The 19366-nt window shown below is 41.1% G+C and overlaps 1 protein-coding gene across 1 annotated transcript in view; it reads left to right on the plus strand.

Annotated features, from left to right (window-relative positions):
- Window positions 1-19366, plus strand: part of USH2A (usherin) — a 653616-nt gene that overhangs the window by 443117 nt on the left and 191133 nt on the right. Inside the window, exons 41-44 of the mRNA XM_090031530.1 lie at window positions 7347-7681; window positions 14710-14832; window positions 17516-17679; window positions 19130-19339. Coding sequence (XP_089887656.1) covers window positions 7347-7681; window positions 14710-14832; window positions 17516-17679; window positions 19130-19339 — 832 coding nt within the window. The remainder of the gene's footprint in view (window positions 1-7346; window positions 7682-14709; window positions 14833-17515; window positions 17680-19129; window positions 19340-19366) is intronic.

Raw genomic sequence — 19366 nt, forward strand, 5'->3', positions numbered from 1 at the left:
AACCTTTTAGTTGGCTGCTTTTCAGACCAGCCACTAAATTACATATAGAAAGCTAAACAAAGAAAATGGTCAATAATTAAGCTCTGTTAACTCAGTTCTACTCTCCATTAACTCACAAGAAACAGAAAATGGAGCAGTGGAACTCTTAACCTACCATTATTCTTAAACTGGCTAATAGGAAAAGGCATGAAAAAAGTCATGTAAATGAGTAGAAAGTAAATGAGTGCCAGTCAGGTCATAACATTAGCATCACATAACACCAATGTCTCTTTCTGTAGTTTCTCTGACCCCACCTCCTTTTTCTCTGAAAGCTCCAGTACTGCTTTGTTCTCAAAATGCTTCAGAGGCAAACTGCCCAAGAGGGCTTTGAAGAGCACCTGTGACTTAAGAAATGCATTTTGAGAGTCTCAGTCATCCTGGTAGGTAGGCCCTGTGATTTGAATGGAAAAGGAAATTTAACAAAAACAACAGGCTTCATATTGGACTGGAAAGGGGAACCAATGGGTCTAGTTCATTCTTGTGCTGTATCAGTTTTAGAAAGAGGAAATTGCTTAAAAGTAATCAATCCTTGTGTGAGATTACCTTGCAGTTTTGCTAAGGTCAGTGAGACCTTGGTTTATTTGCTACATAAGTGCTGCTTGAGCAGGTTAAGATACTGTAACACCCCTAGGAGCAACTTCAGCTTGCACACCTGAGGTTTTCCTGCATTTTAGGTTTGTGACTTCTTACACAGCTTGCTCATTTGGTGCAGATCATATGATAGGCTGACCTGCAAAAGAACTCACCAGAGCTTCATCAGCATTTCTCTTTGGATTTAGCAATACCATGTAAAGATATTGTTCTCTGTACTCATTACATAGGTTCATAAAGAAATATTAATTATATTTACACACAAGTTCTTCTCAAAGCATTTGAATGAGCAGTCATAGGCATGGCCCTACTACCTTCCCATTTATATAGCTCAAATAGAAGTTGAAAAGAATTTGTACACAGAAGGATTGCCGGATACACACAACACTAAGGCAATTAAATATTTTTTCTTCAAAATAAATTTATACATGTAAATCATTGTACATGAATAGAGAAATATAATGGAATTTCCAGGAATAGGCTGTTTCCCTGTGAACTCTATTGCCTCTTGCCGATCACTGAAACTCATTTCTCTTTGTTATCATACTATTGGAAGTGTAAAAATGGAAGTACTAAAAGTATAATAACCGACCAGATCCAGTAAAAGTTATCTGTTTGCCTACTCTTGAAACACTGTTCAGAATCAAATTGAAAGGTTCCAACTACTGTCAAAAAGAAAAGCTTTCCAAGGTTATAACTGTTTAATGGGGGGAAAATGGCTAATTTCTGTCTCTTTAAATTTTGTGGCGGAGAAAATAAGGTGCTTTGATCTTTAAATGACAGCTTCCAGAGTCATTATGCTGAATCCGTTAATCTCTCCCAGTAGTTACCTTATTTTCTCTTCCTCATGGGCACCCTCTTTCATGGTCTCAATGCTGAGTTTCAAATCAATGAACAAACTGCTACTACTTCCAACACAGCCTGTATAGTGAGATCTTATGCTTTTTATGCTTTGCCAAGCTCTGACCTCAAATCTTGGCAGATTCAAATTAAGTGGAGAGGAGGTCCAGTAATATCACAAATGTTTTAACCAGCATAGCTCTACCAGCTCTATTTACATTGCATTGACCAATCAGTCACTTGACCTTGACTTCTCACTACTGTATAGATTTGCAACTATATAAAACAGAGAAAAGTTTGTCTGAAGTGAAAATCGACTGTATATCTCTTCTCTATTCTTTCCAGATGATGTCTGAACCTAAAACCAGATCAGGTCTCCAATGTCCATAAACAGCATCTCACATTTAAATAAGTCTTACTAAAACACTAAATCCACAAAGCTCAGAGAGGCCCATGCCTAGGCAGAAGGAATATGGGTTTGCAGCACGCCCTATTTTATTTTCATGCTGCTGACTAGTAGAGTTTGGTTTGCAGTCTTTCACTTTATTGAGTGGAGAGGGGACCATGGGGGGGCTACCTCCAGGCCTCATCCCCTGCTTGCTCCCCCAGCCCCCCTGAGCACCCGACCCCCACCTGCTCTCCCAGCTCCACCAATGGCTGCGCCGTCCGGTGCCACCATCCCAGCACTTAAAAAAACAAAAAACAAAAAAGCCCCTCATTCACTGGCTGCTGCAGTGCCTGTCAGGGCCTCTGGGGGCTTGTGGAAGAGTTCCCCCCACCCATGCAGCATGGGGCAGTGGGGAGCAGTGGGGATTGCTACCCCCTCCCCCCTCAGCAGGACCTGGTGAGCCTAGGGCCTTTTTTTTTTTTTTTTTTAAGTACTGGGATGCTGGGGCTGGGTGAGGCAGCCATTGACGGGACTGGGAGAATGGGCAGAGGATGGAGCCTGTTCAATTTGGAGATTCAGCCAATTTGGTGGTGGCCAAATCTTTGAATCAGATTTGGCCAAATCAATTCAGGACAGTGATTCCCCCTGAGATCGGCTGTGCATCCCCTGGAAGTGCCAGCTGTGAAACCACTGGCTCGGCAATTGGCTGCTGGGGGACAACCCCCCCCCTTCCGCCGGGCTGGAGATCAGCCACTGGGGAACCCCCATGTTGGTGATCTGGTGCCCCCCAGACTCAGGATGCACCAGTCGCTCATGCTACTCCTTCCACTCCTTTTTGTGTTTTAGCTCACTGAAGAGTTCCCTGCTAAGCCAAGCTAGGCTTCTACCGTACTTGCTAGTCTTTCTGCATGTCAGAGTGGTTCATTCATGCTTTTCTGAAGTCCAGGGTCCTTACTCTACTGGTCTCCTTTTTTCCTTTTCCCAGGATCCTGAACTCATTTATCACATGGTCACTGCTGCCCAAGTTATCATCCACTTCTATGTTCCCCACCAATTCTTCCCTGTTTGTGAGCAGCAGATCAAAAAAAGCACAGTCCCTAGCTGGCCTCTGCAACACTTGGTACCTCCAACACTCTCCAAAAATTTCGTGGATTGCCTTTTCACTGCTGTATTGTCCTACCAGCAGACGTCAAGGTGATTGAAGTCCCCCATGAGAACCAGGGCCTGTCAACGGGAAAGTTCCACTAGCTGTTTGAAGAAAGCCTCATCCTGCTGGTTTGGTGGTATATAGCAGACACCCACCATGATGTCATTCTTTTTAGTCTCCCCTCTGACTGTAACCCAGAGACTTTGCACAGGGTTATCTCCAGTTTCATACTAGAGTTCTGAGCAATCGTCAAACTCTTTTAAATAAAGCGCAACTCCTCCTCTTCTCCCCTGCCTGTCCTTCCTGAATAGTTTGTACCCATCCATGACAGTACTCCATTCTTGCAAGCTATCCCATCACATTTCTGTTATTCCAATTACTTCATAGTCCTGTAACTGTGCTAGGACTTCCAAATCCTACATGTTTCCCAGGCTCCACACATTCATGTAGAGACACCTGTGGTAACTTGCCCTGCTTTCTCTAGAAGAATGAGAAGGCCTCCTTTGTTGCCCCCTCCTTCTTGTGCTCTTCCAGGTCACCCACTTCCCCATTTTCCTCAGGGCTTTGGTCTCCATCTTCTGGCAAACCTAGTTTAAAGCCCTCCTCATTAAGTTAGTGAGCCTGCCTGTGATGATGCCCTTCCCTCTCTTCATCAGGTGAATCCCATCTCTTCCTAGCAATCCTTCTTTTTCAAACAACATTCTGTGCTTAAAAAAGCCAAAGCATTTCTGGCAACACCACCTGCTTAGCCATGCATTGTTTTGAAGGTTCTGCTAGGGTCCTTCCCCTTGACCAAATGATTATGGAGAACAACACTGGAGCCCCGGCTGCTTCACCCTTGCACCCAGAGCTTTGTAATCACATTTTATCTGTTCACAATCACCCCTGGCAGTATCATTGGTACCCACATAGATGAGCAGCATGGAGTAGTAGTCAGAGGCCTGGGTGACTCTTGGTAATCCTTCCATGACATTTTGGATCTGGGCTTTGGGCAAGTAGCAGTGCTCCAAAGACAATAGGTCAGGCTGGCAGATGGATGTCTCCATCCCCTGCAGAAGTGAGTTCCCAACCACCACTGCCCATTGCTTCCTCTTGGTGGTAGTGGTCTCGATCTTCCCAACCTCTGGGATGACTGGCCTGGCCTTTTCCACCAACAGAACATTCTCTGCCTCTGCTGCTAGGGCTCTGTATCTGTTCCTCAAGAAAACTGCTCCAGGTGGAGATTAAGACTTCTGTTTGCTGCCAGAGTTCACAAAGTGCCATTATAGGAGAAGACACCTACTTTCCTTACTTGTGTCCTTGCATGGCAAGGTGTTTTAGCAGAATTTAATAAGACTGCACTGTGAGTGCTTCTGTTATGGCCTCAAACTTGCAGTCTCTGGGCTGTTAAGTGTGTACCTTAGTGCCCACACCACCTCAGCCCCCAAGATACCTATTATAAACTTCATAAGCTTAGTATCTCACTCCTTTTTTATACAACATCAAGCACATTGTCTCTACATCAGTATGATAACTGAGTTCTTTCAAGTTTTTCGTCATAAAAAACTGTTGTTGTGGCATTCACATATTGACGTTTCAGAGGAGATGCTGTTTTACTGCAGGAGATTTTAACTTCCCCTCCTTCAGTGTAGTGTTACATAGTGCTGTACATACGTTATTGAATAGTTGTACAGCACAGAAGCCAGGTATTCAAAGTCAAGTGGTGACACCTTTCCCCACCCTTCTGACACATACTAAAAATGAAGAAAAATTGATACAAGTGGACCATTTTAAGACAACTTCCTATTTTAAGAGGGTGTCCCCTCATAGTGTCCCCATACATACTGGGCATATCTACAAAAGACACTTAACTTTGTATTAACATAGTTTACTATGAAGAAATCATGTGTATCTGCATGTGAGCATGCTTACTTCACAGTAAACTTCCCTAGTACCGAGTAAATTTGCTACTTGCAAATGCAAATAGCAAATTTACTTGGTATTAGTAAAGGTGACATAGAGCTCATGTAGATGCCTTACTGGGAGTGAAATCTGCTCCCGGTCAGCCATCCACCAGGGGGTGGGGGATAGCTCCCTGCCCCTGGGAGCTTCCTGCTACTGGGGCAAACTCTATCACAGGTTCCTGGGGCAAAGGCACAGGTGCAGAACCCCAACCCACAGTGGGCAGCCTGCCTTCACTCCATGAACAAATCTGGGGACCACATACCCCCCATGCCTTTTCAGGAGTGCACACAGCAGTGGGAAGCTGCCCCCCCTACCTCTGGGCAAGACAAGTCTCCTGCCACTCCATCCCATGATCTGTCCCAGCTCCAGGGTCCCATTCACCCCATCCCCTGCCCATACCCCACTCCCTCCCTCATTGTGGGGACCTTGATTTGCCTCCCTGTCCCCTCCCTCACCCCTTCTCTTCCACAGACTTACCTACTGGGCACTGATTTAGATGCTGCTGGGCTGCATTTCTATAGGGTTACCATATTTCCAGTTTCAAAAAAGAGGACATCTGTGGCGGGAGTGGTAATATGATTGTGCGGGGGAGGCAGTGATATGCCTGTGCCACACCCCTACCCCTCACTCACAAGCCACACTCCTTACTCCTGACCCACAGTACCCCACATCCTGCCAGGGTAAGCAGGGGCTCCCCCACCCTGGGCTCCAGGCCCCCCTGTGGGAACCCCCTCTCCCAGGGCTCCAAACCCCACTCATAAACCCACAGCCCCTCACACCTTCACAAATTCCTCCCCCGTCACACACCTCACACCCACCCCCAACCATACAAAGTACCTGAATAATTTTACATAATTTTGAGCTTCTCTGCACATAATTTTGAGTTTTTAGCTGTGTGATTAAAATTGTGATTAATTACAACTAATGTTGTTAATCACTCAACTAATCACGATCAATTTTTAAAATAATTTGGCAACCCTACTTTTAAAACAGAAACAATACATTTTATTTGCATGATACCTATATTGTAATTTATTATAGAAAAATAAACTAAAATGTGTATTATATAATTCCTTATATCACTTATTTTCATAAACTTTTTCTTGGTGTGGCTTGGTAGGTACAATTAAGTACTCTTGCCAATACTATAGTGTAATGCAAAAGAGTTCCTTTTTCCTCTGCCACTAGCAGACTGTAGAACACATTCACCAGCACGTTGCAAGACAAACATTTATCTGAGATAATAAACATGCCATTACTGGACTACCATTACTATAAGACTTCAGAGTCTTTAGCGTACTTATCTACTCCACTCTAAGAGGCCAGGAAGTACTATTATCCCTATTTTCCTGGTGAGGAAATGAATCAAGACATAGAAAGACTAAGGAGTAGATTTTCAAAGGCAAAATAATATATTGTCACCTCACACCCATTAAAATTGAATGTAAATTAGACTTCTAACTTACTTTCTATATCAGTTGGTATGAGGTGCCTTTGAGTTGTGCCTTTGCTGTTTGTAGCTTTCAAAACCTATTAAAGGATTTGCCCAAGGCAGAAGTATAATGACTCTGCTGGGAGCCAAAAGCATCTGCCACACACACACAGTGGCAACAGCAACTTCTGGTTGTTGCTGCTGTTGCTGGCAAAATTGTGCAGCAGCACTGGTAGCCATTTTTTTCCCAACCCACCCTTCCCCCACAAACTCCATATCCAGGGCAGCTAGCCAGTCACCCCAACCCAGTTATGCCACTGGCCTGAGGTCTCCTATGAAGCCTGTGGCCTTACAGAAAATTGAATCTGTCTCCGAAATCTTGTGCTCCTTTTAGAGGTATCCTAAGGATACTCTCTCTCAGTTTCCCCAATTATGACTAAAGATGTATGCAAAGTATAGGCTCCCCAAGAATGGATAAGCAATGTAAATGACCAGATATGAAACCATACTTAATCCTGGCTATGGATACATATGTTTGTCTTCAGTTTTCATGGGCATAGGGAATCGCTTGAGGCCACTCAACCTGCTGCGTGAAATAGACTTAACTGGAGAATTTGCAGGAGGCTCTGATAGAAAGGTCAGAGACAGCAGTTGCTTTCTAACCTGTTGAGTAGAAACTGCATTCTTAGATTTAAGGTGCAGGGTAAAATTAGATTGTTCTGATATTTCCTTGTGTATATTTATTTTCATATCTCTGTCTATATCTCAACATATAATTCCTCATTTCTTATGACTGCTGCTGTTTTCATAATACACCGTTTTGTTTTCTTAAAAAAATCCTTGTAATACAACTTCTAGATTAACTTTTCTTTCCAGAAGTTGAAACAGAATGCCTTATTATCACCGGGGCATGCATTTTAATCCTGCCAGTGGTTCTGACAGTAAAAATTATTATCTTTTCTCAGGTGTCTTGGGAACCTCCTCTTATACAGAATGGAGAAATACTGAACTATGAAATTCACATGCCTGACCCGCGAATTACCATTATCAGTGACACTTCATCAGTGCTAAATTACTTGGTGACCAACCTGATCCCTTATACAAACTACTCAGTCACTATAGTAGCTTGTTCTGTAGGTGATGGTTTCCTGGGAGGCTGCACAGAGAGCTTACCTACACATGTGACTACACATCCAACAATTCCTTTAGGTGTTCGCCCTTTGTCTGTGATTCCAATAAGTGATTCATTTATTGCTGTTTCTTGGCAACCACCCTCTAGGCCCAATGGACCACACTTGAGGTAAGGTATAGAAGCATGCAACTTTGTAAACTGGTAACACTGTAGATATGTATTCTTACAGGATTTCTGCATGTGCTGGAAGTGCAGTTCTATTTATCTGATAATTCATGGCTTCGATATCATTTCAACTTCTAATTTAACCTTATTTTACAGCTGAAACCAAAGGCTCTTCCCTCCTATGTCAATTTAGCCAAGAAAGCATGGCAGGGTAAGGGTCTACTCTATGTCATGTTGCCCCATTTCCACTGGTCCTGTGAAAAACCCTCTTTGGGGTTCAGGCCTCATGAATAAATTATAGGCAAGCCTGGCAGGCCAATAACATTCACTGAACTCACAGGACAAACCATTTTACCATATTTACTCAAATCTAAAATGAGTTTAAATTTAAGATGACCCTCCAGCAATTAGATTCTATACATGGAAAAATTAACACACACTTATAATTTTCCATGTATAGAACCTAATTATTGGAGGACTATCTTAAACTCCCCATCCTCCCCATGGTGGTAAAAGAAGCAGCAGGGGAGGAAAGCAGTGGTAGGGGAGGGGAAGGCATCCTGCTCACTAACTGTTGCCTCCTTGCCTACCCCTATGCCACTAGCCATCTCTCATGCCTGATCCCCTCCCACCTGTCCTCCCCTACTATGTGCCCTCTCTGCCTGCTGCCTCTTCCTGCCCCCCCACCCTCCCACAACTTATCCCATGGGGTGGCTCCAGCTCTGACTCTGCCCCAGCACACAAAGCACATGGTTGCTCAGTAGGGCTGTGTGAAATGTTGCCAGTTGTTTTGTTTTGATGCTTTTTCGACTCGTTTCGAGCTCAAAACAGCAAAATTGAAATGAAACAAAGGGCTTCAAAATAGCCTCAAAATGAAACAAAGCCACACAAAATGTTTTGAAAGTTTTGAAAAGTTTTGAGTTTCAAAGTCTCAGCTCAGCCAGGTGGTGGGAGGCAGGGGAGAGCCAGGGCAGCCCCATGTGGCTGAGCCTGGCAGAGAGTGCAGCCCTGGCTCTCCCCATCTCCGCCACCAGACTCCACTCCCTGGGGCTGGAGGAGCCAATCAGAGTGCAGCTTTGGCTCTGCCTTCCTCCCAACACTGGGCTGGGTTCTGACTGGCTCCACCAGCCCCATGGAGCTCAGACCTCCAGGCTTCAAGCAGTGGAAACCCAGCCCAGTGCAGGCAGGCTGTGCCCTGCCTGCCTGCACTGGGCTTCAAGCCACTGGGAAGCCAGGCCAGTGCAGGCGGGTGCAGTGTGCATCTGCCTGCACCGGGCTGGATTCCCAGTGGCTTGAAGCCTGGTGGAGTGCTGGGAAGGGTAACTGAACTGGGCTGGGTTCCCTTCCCCAGCCTGATCAAAACGTCAAAACAGCATCAAAATAGCGAAACCATTTTGATGAACTGGAACAGAACAGTGTTTTCAAAATTAAACAAAACTCGAAATGAAACACTGTACTGTCCAAATGTTGAAACAGATGTGGAAGTGGAACGCTGCTATTTCACACAACCCTATTGCTCAGGCCCTGGCTAGGCAGCAGTGGTGATGGCAGCTCTGGCCTCAGGTCAGGGTCACAGCCACAGCTGCAGCAACAGCTACAGTTGTTCCCTTGTTTCTCCATGCTGCTCACTGCATGATTTGCCTCAAACGGAAGCCAAAGCCAGAGCCAGAGCTGCAGGAGTCACCTGCCCCAGCACTACTGGAATGGAAGGCAAGGTTTCTTTTTCCCCAAGTTTAATAGGGGTGGGGGAAAACATGTCTTGGACTTGAGTAAATATGGTAAGTAAATGCTGTCTAAAGTCAGCTCTAATTTGTACAGGGTTTCTCTCTGAACACTGGAAATTCATCTGATAGAACATGGTAAACAAAGGGTTCCTTCATAACAGTTATAATTAGGCAGCAGAAGGTAAGAAACCAGTTCAGGCACCAGGTACCAGCATATATGACCCTGAGCTTTCAGTCCATGTTGGGATATAGAGAGCTATCAACAAAAATATAGATTGTGGGCTAAAGGACCTGCCACTTTTTGTTGGTGAGTTCAGAGAGCAAATCCCACAAGCATCAGAGGAAGAAATAGGAGAAATCCCATTAAGGATAAACTCAAGAAGCCCCTATTATCCTATTTAGGTTAGTTCAAGGGACAATTTTATATTGATGAGAATTAGTGTGTTTCAGAATTGATCTTTCCGTTATTTTGTGTTTGATATCTGTTACATGGTAAAATTAAATAGATTGTTGATGAGGGTGGAATGGAAAAACAAGTCAGTCATGCAAGCTTTAAGGCAGGGGTAAGACAGAAGCAGGTGAGTCAGAAAAAGTAGCCTAAAGCTGTGGAAGAGTACTCCTCGGATGGTCCTGGCTGGATAGTGGTAGGTGCAGGATTTGGTTCTTGAATACATGTGTTGCTGTATATAAAATAGGAGTGCCAAATTGACATCCTTTACTTTCATACCTTGAAACAACAGGAAAACTCCTCCATGGAATTATAATCCCACAATCAATAAATATTTGTTGATGGTTCTCTTTGATGCATGGAATTATGCAATATTTTACATCTCGCATACATCTGCAGGCATGTACTGTGACACCACAGCATCCTGCCTGTTCTTTCTCAGTGCTTAATTAGGGCACACTAGGGCTGAATAAAAGCTATTGTCTAATGAGATTTTAAACCTTTGAAAAGCAATCTGTGGACCCCTAAAGTTGACAACATGACTATTTTACCAGAGATGATTGAAATAATTCAATATGACCTACATCTGCAAACTTCATTTCCTTCATGTTGTGTCATGCTGCCCCCAACCAGAACAACTACTGAAGCAGCTGCTCAGTACAGCATGATGGAGCAAGAAGTCTGTAGCAAGCAGAGCTATAGCAGCAGCTGCCAGTGGGGGTAATTTACACTCTACCACCACCCAATATTCAAAAAGGTTTTGATATTTCTTATGGCTTGTTCATGAATTACCTTGGATAAAATACGCCAGGACTGTACCTAATAAAGTTTTAATATTCTGCCTTTGGGTTCTGTTGACTTTGATAAACCGCTGATTTGAGAATTGTTCTTGGGCTGTGAAGTCACCAGAACATTTTCCTGAAATTATAACTCAATTAATTTTTATCACTTAATTGATCAGGTTAATCTGCAAGATACTATAGTGATGGATGCCTTTGAAATGTGTGACATATCTAGAATGAATCTTCACCTTCATACCTAGAATGAATCGTCATTCAGCCTAGAATGAATCTTAAACATCTTCACATAAACTGCAAACTCTGGAGCTATCTCTGTCTCTAAACACAGAAAAACCCTTTGACAACAACAACAAAAAATGATACCAACATGCAGTGTGATGATGCTTGGGATTCAAAGATGATGTTCCCACATAAACCAAGACTTACGCTTGGCCCTATGATTTCTCTCTCTCTGTATCCCCAAAATATTTAATTACTGCATGGAAAGTGAAATAGATTAAAAAGGAAGAAATGAGAGTGTCCTCTCATCAAAGAATACCCTGTAGTATGATAGTTATGGCACTCTCTGAGGAAGTGAGAACTATGGGTTGAAAGAAATATCTTGTATATTTTGGGTGAGTGCTCTAGTTACTGAGCTATTCAATAAAAAAGAGGAACTAGTTCCTTTTGAAACAATGGGCTTAGACACCTACCTCCAGAGTTTTCAGGACTCTGAATCCCAAAGCGGAGGCAACCACTCCGCTCCCCCATCCCCCAGAAATCCTGAGTTCTAGTCACCTGAGAAATGCAGAATTTAAGATGCCCTCTTTTCCTATTCATTTTCTATTGGCTATCTTAACTCAGTGCACTGGTTGTTGCAAATCCCATTCCTCTTCACTGGTTGAGGAGAAGCCGAGATTCCTAATTTCATCAGACAACAAAATACCTAAAGAGCTTGGCACTGCAATCCTCAGCATTATGACCCATAAGTCCTCTTGTGGACTGAGTTCCAAGTAAACAGCTTGAATTTAGAGAGCTCCAGGCTGAAAACACGAAAAAAGATACTGGCTTCAATGTCCCTACTATTTGCCACAATGATTCCAACTTTTTACTAGCATAATACAATACAGGCTGAAACAAACATGTCAAGGAGTGTAAAGAGTCCCACTACATGGCATCCTCCTATAAAGATTCCCTAACTAACTAAATGCTTAAGAATCAACTGCTTTAAAGGTGAATAGGATGTCAGCATAATCTTTGATTATAAAATAAAGAAATCTAATATGGAAATTATCCAGGTAAGGGTAGACCCACTTCCAGGAATCCAGCAGCTTGACTGTATTCTGAATATTAATACAACCTGACCAGCTTTATAGGACCAGCTTTATAGTTACTGTAAAGCATTCATGTTAAGGATCAGCCTAAGGATCAGGCCTTGTATAATCAACACTATCAAAAATGCTTGAAATAAAGTGAAAAAGAAATTGTTTATAGGATACAGCATCAATTCTCAGCTGTGTTAAATTTGTGTTTGGTACAAAGAGACAACAATGCGGGGGGAAGCTGGCTGAAAGTCACCTATGCTAGCTCTGTGCCATAGATTCCCTTATGTCAAGAGGAATTCTCAGCTGCCCATTTAAGGCAGCTTCCTACCTGCTTTGTGCTTCTGTGAAAATGCAAAATAGTCCAATCTGGTGCCAAAGATGAGACCCTAAGTACCAATTCCAAAGGCCCATACATGGAATCACATCTTCCACCATTTCCTCACTGCATCAAATATTACAAATAAAATTAATCCAGACCAGTTAAGCTTGCCAAAGAATTGCTACACTCACATTTTCTAGGATTGCTCTCAAGTCTGAAGCTTCTGAGCATTCACACACAAAGCACTGGAAAAAAGCCTTCAGCATAGAGGGAGGCATGTTCAAAAGTGACTTTTGATCTGTTCATACAGTAAAACAGATCTTACATCATCTTCATAAATATGGCCTGATTTGCAAAAAAAACCAGTGCACGAGTTTTTCAGTTACATTTAAGGGGGATGTGCACATGCTCAGTAGGGTTGTGCAGAGCTTCAGTCGCTGATTCAATATGGCAGAGATTCAGCCAGATTCAGTGGCCGAATCTCTAAGTCTGAACTGAATCAGGAGACCCTTTAATCTCTTTTAATTTAATCGGAACCCTCCAAATTGATTCAGAGAGATTCGGAAAGATGTGATAATTCAGATATAGACACAGCTTTAAATGTTTTTTCTACACGCCTCAAGGTACCAGGTGACTCATGAATGCTGAGATGCTGGGGTGGATTGAGTGTCCCATGGGAGCACAGGGGTTCTTCTGCGCACTTGGCAGTGGACCCAGAAGTGAACCAGAAGCACTTCTGGCCCACTTCTGGGTCCACCAGGAGCAAATGCCCCTCCTCCTGGCTCAGCATCTGGTGCCTCCTGGGTCTGGAGGGACACCCAGGGTCCCCCTGAGGCTGACTGCTGAGCCAGAGGGGGTGTGGAGGAGGTCCCCCACGTGCCCTGCCGCAGACCTGGAAGTGGACCAGAAGTCCTTCTGGTCCATTTCCAGGTTCTCTGCTGAACATGGGGGGACCCTCCTCCCCCCCGCCCCGTGCTCCTGTGGGACACTCCATCCACCCCAGCATCACAGTGTTCACAAACCACACCTGGTACCTCAAGGTATGTAGAAAAAATATTTAAAGCTGTGTCTATGGCCGAATCGCTGATTCTCTGAATCAGCATTGAATCTTCAGATTCGGATTCAACTGAATTGAATCAGGACAGGGATCCGAATCAATTAATCGAATCAGTGTCCCTAATTGAGGTTGAATCTGAATCGAATACAACCCATTTTGCACACCCCTAGTGCTTAGCACTTCTGAAAATCAAGGCATTTTTATATTTAGATGCATAAATATGTATTTAGAAGCCTAATTTGGGGCATAAAAATATTGAAGACTGATTGTAGATGGAGAAAAATGTGAAACTAGTCATCAAAAGATACTGAAAGAAAGAAAAGTCATAACAGTACCATAGCAGTAGGAAAATTATAAATATATAGTGGCTCACAAAATAAAATTCTATAACAAACTGTAGTGAGACAAAACTATATTGTAACAGTTCTATAGAATTTAATAGAGAATAGTAATCCTAGTAGATGATTTTAAATCAACCTATAGAAATTTATTACTTCAATTTAACTCTATTAAATTCTATAGAATGGCTTGAGAATGTAGAAAGTATTATCTATAATTTATATAGAAACCCGTTGGTTTTATTGCCATTAAATCCTATAGGACTTTTCTACAAAAGAAATCAACAAGTAAGGGATATAAAAATGGGGAAAAACCCACTGTCTGAATCAGGCAGTTTCAGGACTGATTTGATGAAGATGGGTGTTATCAGGCCTACAGTTTCCAACGTGTAAAAAAAACATAATGATAGGCACACAACTTTTTCCTCAAAATGAAAGCGATACAAACTAATTCTGGCCTTTCAGGATAATATAATTATAGCACACATCTTAAATGCACATATGATGTTGGCATGCTTATAGATGCTTATAGGTGTGACTAGTGTGTCACATTTGTGTCACACCTGCATGTTACTCATTTATTTACAGCTAAACACAGCTGTAGCTTGCTGCTGACAGTGTAACAGGAACAATGATGCTTTGTGTTATTTTAATATATTTGTAAAATGGATACATTAAATTGTGCTATGCTGAAACAGTTGTGCATGTCAAATTATATTAGTCAAGTCTGTATGAGATTCTCTTATCAGGCTGTTCTGAGCAGTTTTTCACAGATTTCCAGAAGCTGAATATTTGTAAATTATTAAAAAACTCTGATTCTTTCTTTCAAATAAAAGTACTCTACCCATTATCCATTTTCAAAGTATGTGTTTAAGTAATTGAATGTTTTAAATATTCTTTTTTAGTGTTTCAGGGTTTATCACTGAGAGAAAGTTTACAGCTGTAAAAACAAAATAACGCATGGCTTTAAAAAAAAAAGAGATATTTGTGTAATAACATTAGTTGAGATAATCCCGGTGTTCTGCTCGTCTTTTGTGTTAGATATGAGCTCCTGAGACGTAAAATCCAGCAACCACTTGCATCAAATCCCCCTGAAGATTTAAATCTGTGGCACAATATTTACTCAGGAACTCAGTGGTTTTATGAAGATAAGGGTCTTAGCAGGTGAGATTACAAAAACTATAAAAACAAATGCTGGCATTTTGTATAGTGCACGTTCAATAGTTCAAAGTGTTCCTTATGTCTTTATGTTGTGAACATATTAATTATGTAATTAAATATTTTCTGTCCTCATCTTTGGCAATAATCATTCGAACATGCAGGGGTTTATTATTATTGTGTCACTCTTAAATCTTGCACATAGTATCTTGTTATGAAGACACAAATGAAAATGAGTATTTTAGTGGATTTTGAGTTTTGACTAGTTCATACAGCCAAATATTCAGTTGTCTGTGTATAGTTCCCCATTATGTTGATACTTCAGCCATAGCTACAGGCTGAGTCATCCTGGATTGGGTAGATTATGATTTGGTGTTAGATTATTAATTTTAATCCTTATGTGTTTTTTTTTTCATTGTCAAAATGTTTTCCTTGATATTTCAAAATTCAGTCAAGTCACGTATGACAATTTTAGCAGCTCCGAATTAATTACTCAGTAGTCTGCAGTAAAATACAAGTGACATCATGACAAAAGCAGAAAATTGGCAAAGACAGGTGTAAATGGCCAGCACGGTGCCCTCTTACACCTTGTACCTTCCCTGCTCTGGCTCTGGCAGCAGGGAGGGCACAGCAGCAATGGCAGTGCAGCTGGAGGTTTGCTGTTGCTGGGGAAGATGTCTCCTCATTTTGCTGTGAATTTGTGTGTGCAGCCAAAAATCCACCAGCTTTCATCTGTAAAAAAGGAGGTGACATCTCCTCTAGCAGCTGTGAAGCACTGGCCACATGATGCTGCCACCCCTCTGTCATGCTACCAGAACCAGAGCTGGAGCTGGAGCTGGTGCAGGGAAGGTGTACGGTGCAAGGGGGAGAAGGGGATGGGAGATAGGAAGGTGAAGCACACCCTAGCTCCATTTTAACGTCCCCACTTATGCAGTGACCAGGGCTTGTGCCACACTCATCCATCCAATGTTAAGTTACTCAGCAAAGATGAGATTTAAAATCTGATTCTTGTGAGGCAGCTCACTTACTGTGTGATTTTGAGCAAGTTACTTAACTATGTTTCCTCAGTTCCTCGAATCCGTTGAAAAGTATTGTAAAATCCATAAGAAAAAACACTGAATGGGCCTGAGGTTATCGTGGTGGTGTTACCCTGAGTGAAAGCCTAGGAAAACTTCCAGTGATTTCAATGAAAGCAGAGTATCTCTCTGCTTGTATTTTGCCCTGTGTGTGTTTGTGTTTGCCTGCGTTACTGAGGATGGTGGATGGATGAATTCTACTTCTCAGACGCATATTCATGTTTCCCATTTAATAAGACTTGTGTGAATAACTCACCAGCTGAATCTGGCCCGCAAGAATTCCAACTGTTCTCAGTTAGATATACTTAAATCTCAGATTTAAATATCCCTGACTTTTGAGGCTATTTGAAATCTAAACCTAGATCTTGATCCAAATTCTGCAGATAGCTACTTTATTTATAAACTAAAACCTCAGATCTAAAAATGTTTTTATTTTTGTTGTTTGTAATCTAGATCCCATCTTTATTTTTACTGGAAATGTAATGTGACAATGCGTACAAGTATATACAAGTGACTGAAATAATACAGAGAATAATTAGAATACAGTGTTTTCAGATACTAATCCAGAGATTCAGAAATCTTCAGCACCACAAGTTTCTGATCGTCTTTCTGAACAGCTGATCTTAGGTCCTTCAGTGAATTTTTAAAGAGCTTGGCACCTATCAACTGTTGTTCTTCTTAAAGAGGGCTCTTAAAACTCAGCTCTGGCCAATTATTTAAGTGTGCAAAGTTATTTAAGTGAGCTCTTTTTAAAGCCTGGCCCAGTATCTTTGTTATACAGTGTGTCACAGTAAAGTAACATAAAATAATGCCCAGAGATCACATAGTTTTTCACTACAGTCACCAAAGACTGTGCATTCATGGTATGGTATGCTCTCACATTGGCATAAATGTTTTTCATGGTGGTATCACTAAAATAAAAATTTGGACTAGATGACCCCCTTTTTTTTTTTTGATTATAGACTTATATTGTATCTTTTTAGTTGCTTCTTTAATAGTATAAATAGCTTAAAAGTGTAATATCTTTTTCTAAAAATATATTGATGTCTCTTTTGAATGGTTGAAGGAAGTATGGAATGATAGTTATCTGCTCTATGAAATACATGTTTGGATTCTAACCAGTCTCCTTGCATATCCAGTATATGTTGGAATACAGTTTTGAGGGAAATTACTGTATGAACTGGGGTTGCATTCGTAGTCACTTTGTTACAGGATTCCTGTTGCAGGACTGCAGGTGGTGTTTGGAGAGCAAGCTAAAAGGAAGTTAAAATAAATGAGTTTCCCAAAAGAGAGGGAAAAGCCTCATTTGATTAAATTCAGATCCAAAATTTGGCAGTTTGCCAGTGTTGTAATTACATCTTGAATTGAGCTATAATCTCCCAGCATCTCAGAGACTGTAACAAGAAGAAATAACATATTTTATTTTATTTTTGTTACCATGTTAGTGTTGCTGAAATATTTCCAGCAGATTCTTCATGGGCTGAAATAGTATAATTATACTTTGGAGGAAAAAACCCCCCACAAGCTGTTTGATATAACTGGCATGGCAACAGCAAATGTTTTGTCTGGAATTTTTATATAGTTTTCTTTTAACTATTTAAAAAATGCCTTAGGTACACCACCTATGAGTATAAACTCATAGTACACAATGAGGTGGGATATACATCCGGTGAGAAAGTGAGTGCTACTACACTAGCAGGTTTTCCAGTGAAGGGAAGCAGCCTGACTGCACGCGCTCTTAATCATACTGCCATTGAGGTGGCATGGTCAAAACCAAGTAAGTATGCTTAGTGTGTGTTCCAGTAATTAGATATTCACCTGTCATCAGTTATGTTGATCTGCATTGCCCTCACAGGAAGCACAACACTTGTCTTGATTTATTATATGGCTAACTGCCCCTTAAAGGGCAGTAAAAAACTTGGAAAGAGCATGCATCCTATTTTTTTTTTCCTACTATAATGCTATTTACTATACTGTTTCAGTGGAATGAAGAGAAAAATAATTTAAGCCTGTGAGGTTTCTATATGAAATCCTAGTATATGTTCATAATTTTAAGGATTTTTTACATTCCTTCAGAATGAGAAGATGTTGCTTTCTCTCTTTCCTCTTGCATACTTTGCTCCTTAGAAAGAAACTAGCTAAATCTTCAACAAAGTCTGCCATTGCAGCAGTGGGGAAATTTTTCTTGACTTATCCACAAGTGATTTTGTAAGGACTGGCTGGTGAATCTCAACAAATAAAGGTTCTTTGTTTTATAATTGCATGCCTGAAGTAAGCATGCTTATAAAAACTGACAAACCTAATAGATCTGAAGCAGCTCACTGAAGTTTCATTACCTTAGTAATCTGTACCTCTGACCTTCTAGATGTAGGTAATGCAATCTAGTTTTATTTTCATTCATACTTAAGGAATTTCCTAGATGTCTGTTTGTGAATGTAAAGGTTAAACATGAAGAGAGGGTCATTCATTATTTGAAAATCTTATTTCCCCATCATATTTCATTGCTATCTATGTTACATTAAGTAAATTAATGATTCTTTATTGCTTCAAGTGTTCCTTGCTTTTACACTATTTATTTTTAAAATCACTTTTGGGGTATTTTTGGTATTTTTGGTATCTTTTGATAGAGGAAAAATATACTCTAAGTGACTGGTGTATAGATATTAAGTCCTGCTCCTACTCCACAGACTTTATTGAAAATGGAAGCAGAATCACACCATTCACTATGAACTTCTGGCACCAAATTTATTTAAATTTATTAGATTTATTTATTAAATCTGAAATTAAGTGTTTCCATTTAACATTTAATGATGTTGTTGCTTTTCCCGGCAGGCTTGCTAGTATTCACAAGTATGATGTTGATATTTTAGCTCTTCTATCTTTTACCAGGACACATACCAATTAATTGGTACTTTATTGTATAGCTGACCCTGTCCATTTCAATGGGGCTAGTCATAGAGAAATATGTCATCTATTATAAGTCGGGATATTGAAATTAGTTCGTTAGTCTTTTGGGCAAGCATGGAAAAATGTTTATTTTTCTTGGTGCTGGACAATTAATGAAGAATATTGTAGTGGTTTTGAATAAACATTAATAACATAAACCTTATTTACTATGGGAAAAAATACTGTTGATAGGAAAGTACAGTTTTCCTTTTAACAGAAATCTTCTGATCATCTCCTGTATAATTCCAACTATATTTTCATTATTATTTTTTCTTTCCCAGCTTTGCAAGATTTGCAAGGAGATGTTGAATATTACCTTCTCTCCTGGAACACCTCCGCTGAAAACAAATCTCTGAGGATTGAGGCCGATGTAAACTATACTGTCATTGGTGATTTACATCCCAACTCAAAGTATCAGATTTTTTTTCAAGTTTTCAATGGAGTCCACAGCATTGACAGTGAAGGGGTGCATGTGACTACTTTAGATGGAGGTTGGTTAGTAGTGAATGCAGCTTGCC

This window comes from Crocodylus siamensis, chromosome 1, assembly GCF_052110815.1.
Source record: "Crocodylus siamensis isolate JL-2025a chromosome 1, ASM5211081v1, whole genome shotgun sequence".
Classification (NCBI taxonomy): domain Eukaryota; kingdom Metazoa; phylum Chordata; order Crocodylia; family Crocodylidae; genus Crocodylus; species Crocodylus siamensis.